Source organism: Hydra viridissima, unplaced genomic scaffold (genome assembly GCF_058129835.1).
Source record: "Hydra viridissima isolate aposymbiotic clone 2 unplaced genomic scaffold, HvirCarnegie_v1 scaffold_1, whole genome shotgun sequence".
Lineage (NCBI taxonomy): Eukaryota > Metazoa > Cnidaria > Hydrozoa > Anthoathecata > Hydridae > Hydra > Hydra viridissima.
The window spans coordinates 17,390,911-17,394,095 of record NW_028324300.1 but is presented as its reverse complement, the minus strand read 5'-3'; the positions used below and the strand labels follow the sequence as shown (position 1 = coordinate 17,394,095).

At 27.8% G+C, this 3,185-nt stretch overlaps 1 protein-coding gene across 2 annotated transcripts; it reads right to left on the bottom strand.

The window, feature by feature from the left end:
- Positions 1–709: 709 nt before the first annotated feature.
- LOC149893656 (protein kinase C-binding protein NELL2-like) lies at positions 710–3,185 on the bottom strand. Of its 2 annotated transcripts, none has more exons than XM_090091942.1 (4): positions 3,063–3,185; positions 2,326–2,410; positions 1,539–1,591; positions 710–1,426 (listed from the first exon to the last, which is right to left on the bottom strand). In XM_090091942.1, exons 1-4 carry the CDS (start codon positions 3,136–3,138, stop codon positions 1,299–1,301), a joined length of 342 nt encoding a protein of 113 aa, XP_089948068.1. In that variant the 5' UTR covers positions 3,139–3,185; the 3' UTR covers positions 710–1,298. The 2 variants fall into 2 exon arrangements, with proteins under 2 accessions (XP_089948068.1, XP_089948069.1); XM_090091943.1 differs by lacking the exon at positions 3,063–3,185 and adding an exon at positions 2,552–2,728.

The window sequence follows — 3,185 nt, the reverse complement described above, 5'->3', positions numbered from 1 at the left end:
AAAAGGAAAGTCAAAACCAAAAGTTTCACTTGATGACATAGTTAAAATAAGCAAGAAAAAGGTCCATTTTCAAAAACGGATGCACCAATAAAAGAACGGAAAAAGTATTCACATTTTCTGCGGTCTAAAATACAAAACCAGTCACATTTAAGAATTAAAATTACAATGAAGAAGAATTAACTGGAGCATTTGATAAAATAGATTTACTAAAAAACAGAACAAGATATTTTTAGAATAGGACTGATCTGGAAGAATTTTAAAACATAGTCTTTAGTTAATTGGATTTTCTTCCCAGATTCAATCAGGACATGGATAAGTAATTTATTTAATAATTTATATAATAAATTTAGTGCTTAGATTTGACACTTACAACCAAAGCAAAAACAGTACTGCATCCAGCTATAAAAATTCTTTTCTTTTCAATAACAGTTTTCACATGTTTGTGACCTTCAAGTGGAATGTTTTGAGCTGTGTGCATTAGCATTCTGCAGTTTTGCCAATGTGCTTCATAACAGCTTTGAGTAGGTGGTGGTGGTCAGCTAAACTTTGATTAGCGAAATAAAGAAGCGTATTTGTGACAATATAGACATTGGTGTTTAGGAGTTACAAAAGGCAGCTGTTGAGTGCAGCCTTTTGTAACTCCTGAACACCAATGTCTATATTGAAAAAAAAAAAGGGTCTTCTTGCTCAACCACTTGATGGTCTTTTGCTGAAATATATACATGTGGAGTTGAGCATTGCCTAAATCTACACATCATATGGTCATATTGTTCAGGGCAATAGCATTTGGCATTATTACCAAGTTGCTTATCAAACACTTCACTTCAGTGAAGCCTGCTTTGGCAGCAATCAGGTAGTGAGATTGGTTTTTTTTCATCATCTATGTATGCCACATATAGCAGGCAACCCTTTCTCCTCATGCAAGCCTGTGATTAAGAACTTCAGACCCAGTGAACTAAATGAACTACAGGAGAGTCAAGCTCATGACTTGCCATACTTTTAAAGTTAATCTTTGCCCCTTAAACTTAAAAACAAATTGAAATATGAATGTTAGAACATTTACCACATACACTTGGAAATTCATCACTGAAATCTCCACAATCATTCTCCCCATCACAAACCCATTTGTTATTTATGCAAATTCCTGTACCACACAAAAAATTATGTTCTGTGCAGTTATCAGCAGCTAAATAAAAATCACTTTAAAATTAGAACCATTATGACACATTATGACTATTTTATTTTATAGCTTTCTCTTAGAAGAAACTAAAATTTTATTTAAAACTTTGAACAAGTTTTTAAAAACACGCACAACAATCTCTTTCATCAGAACTATCTTCACAATCACGCCTAAAATTGCACTTCTCTAACAAAGTGTAACAAGCCTTTTCACCGTCACATTTTATTTGGTTTTCAGTGCATTCATCTAAAAATAAATTTTGGTCATTATAATAGTATGTTTAAATTTTCCTCTCTTTAAGTGTAACATGGCTTAAATCTTTAACAAACTACAGATTTTTTGAGAAAAAATATCTTACCTAAAGAGCGTCCATCATACTGGCACCTTAACCCATAATAATTGTCAGCACATCTGCATTCATTGATATAAAAAAATGTAAACTTTTCATCTAAAATTTCTTTTTCCCTCAAAATATATATGTATATATATATATATATATATATATATATATATATATATATATATATATATATATATATATATATATATATCTATATACACACACATAACTTTTTGTCATAATTTTTTTTTTCAAATTTTAATTTTTCAATTTATTTCTATGATTTTAAGAACTGAGTACAAAATGCAGATTATTAGAAGAATATATATACGTATATATATATATATATATATATATATATATATATATATATATATATATATATATATATACGTATATATATTCTTCTAATAATCTAATAATTCCCCATTTATTCGTAAATGGGGAATTAGAAAGATATAAAGAATCATTGAGAAGCTGATTCTTCTATATCTTTTATTTACTTTTGGGCAGTTTCTGTTCTTTATCTTATTCTCTCACTGCTAAGATGGCAACAAGCCATAAATGCCGAAATTCCAATTTCTTCCTGGTATTTCTTTCACTAGTCTACTGCAGTGATTACTTTCAAAAAAAATTTTTATCATGAGTTTAATTTTGATTATAAAAATTGAAATGCCAATCTTTCTATTGTCTTCAAACTAAAATTCTAACAAGTGAATTATTACACCCAGTTTAAAAATTCAAGCATGAAGATTAATAAACAAATTTGTAACAATAGTAAAAAACAATTTCTAATAAAACTTACAAGCAAACTTCATAATTTTCGATTCTTTCTGTATCATTAATACATGTTCCTCCATTCAAACAAAAGTTTTCAATTAAGCACCAATCTTTTTCAAAAAAAAAAAATTATTTATATATAAATAAATATACAAATTTTTGCTTGAAACGAAGATAAACTGATATTAAATTTTTTTGCTAAGTCTTTTTATGAATTAGACAAAAAGTTTCCGAAGAATCAAAGGTTTTACTTTGCATAATTTCAACTGTTGAACCCTGGATTTGATCCACGTCCTAGTTCTCATTTGATGGTGATATGCTAAGACAAATGATGTTTTAACATATCTGCTGATTTCCCTTTCTAGAGTCCATTGGAAACAATATCAGGTGTTTAATATTTTAAAAGAACGTTGATTTCTGACCATTTGTTTTATTTGATTTGTTCAGAGTGTAATTACTTCTTTGAACTTTTTTTTTATTTAAAGAAAACAATTAAACATTCTGTTTCGTTTTGGTTTATTGTTATTTTTGTTTTTGTTTTTGTTTTTTTCTCCCAAAAAATGATAATAAAATCTTTAATTTTGATGAAAGTTCTCTTAAGTTAAACATTGTTGTTAGGTCATACTTTTTCTCTTACATACCTTATCATTATTTAAGAAAGTGAATTTATTTAGTTTATTTATTTAGAATTAAAAAAAAATCCTTAGATAAATAAAATGAATCAAACTATTTTCAACTGCTAATGGAAAAAGAGATAAAAACCTTTTACGTCGCTCTTTTTCATTAAACTACAGTGGAAAATGCAGAAAAGCAATGCTATTTCATCAAATAACCACATTGATTTTTGGAAAACATTAATGTAACTACCACGTGCGAAATTAGGAA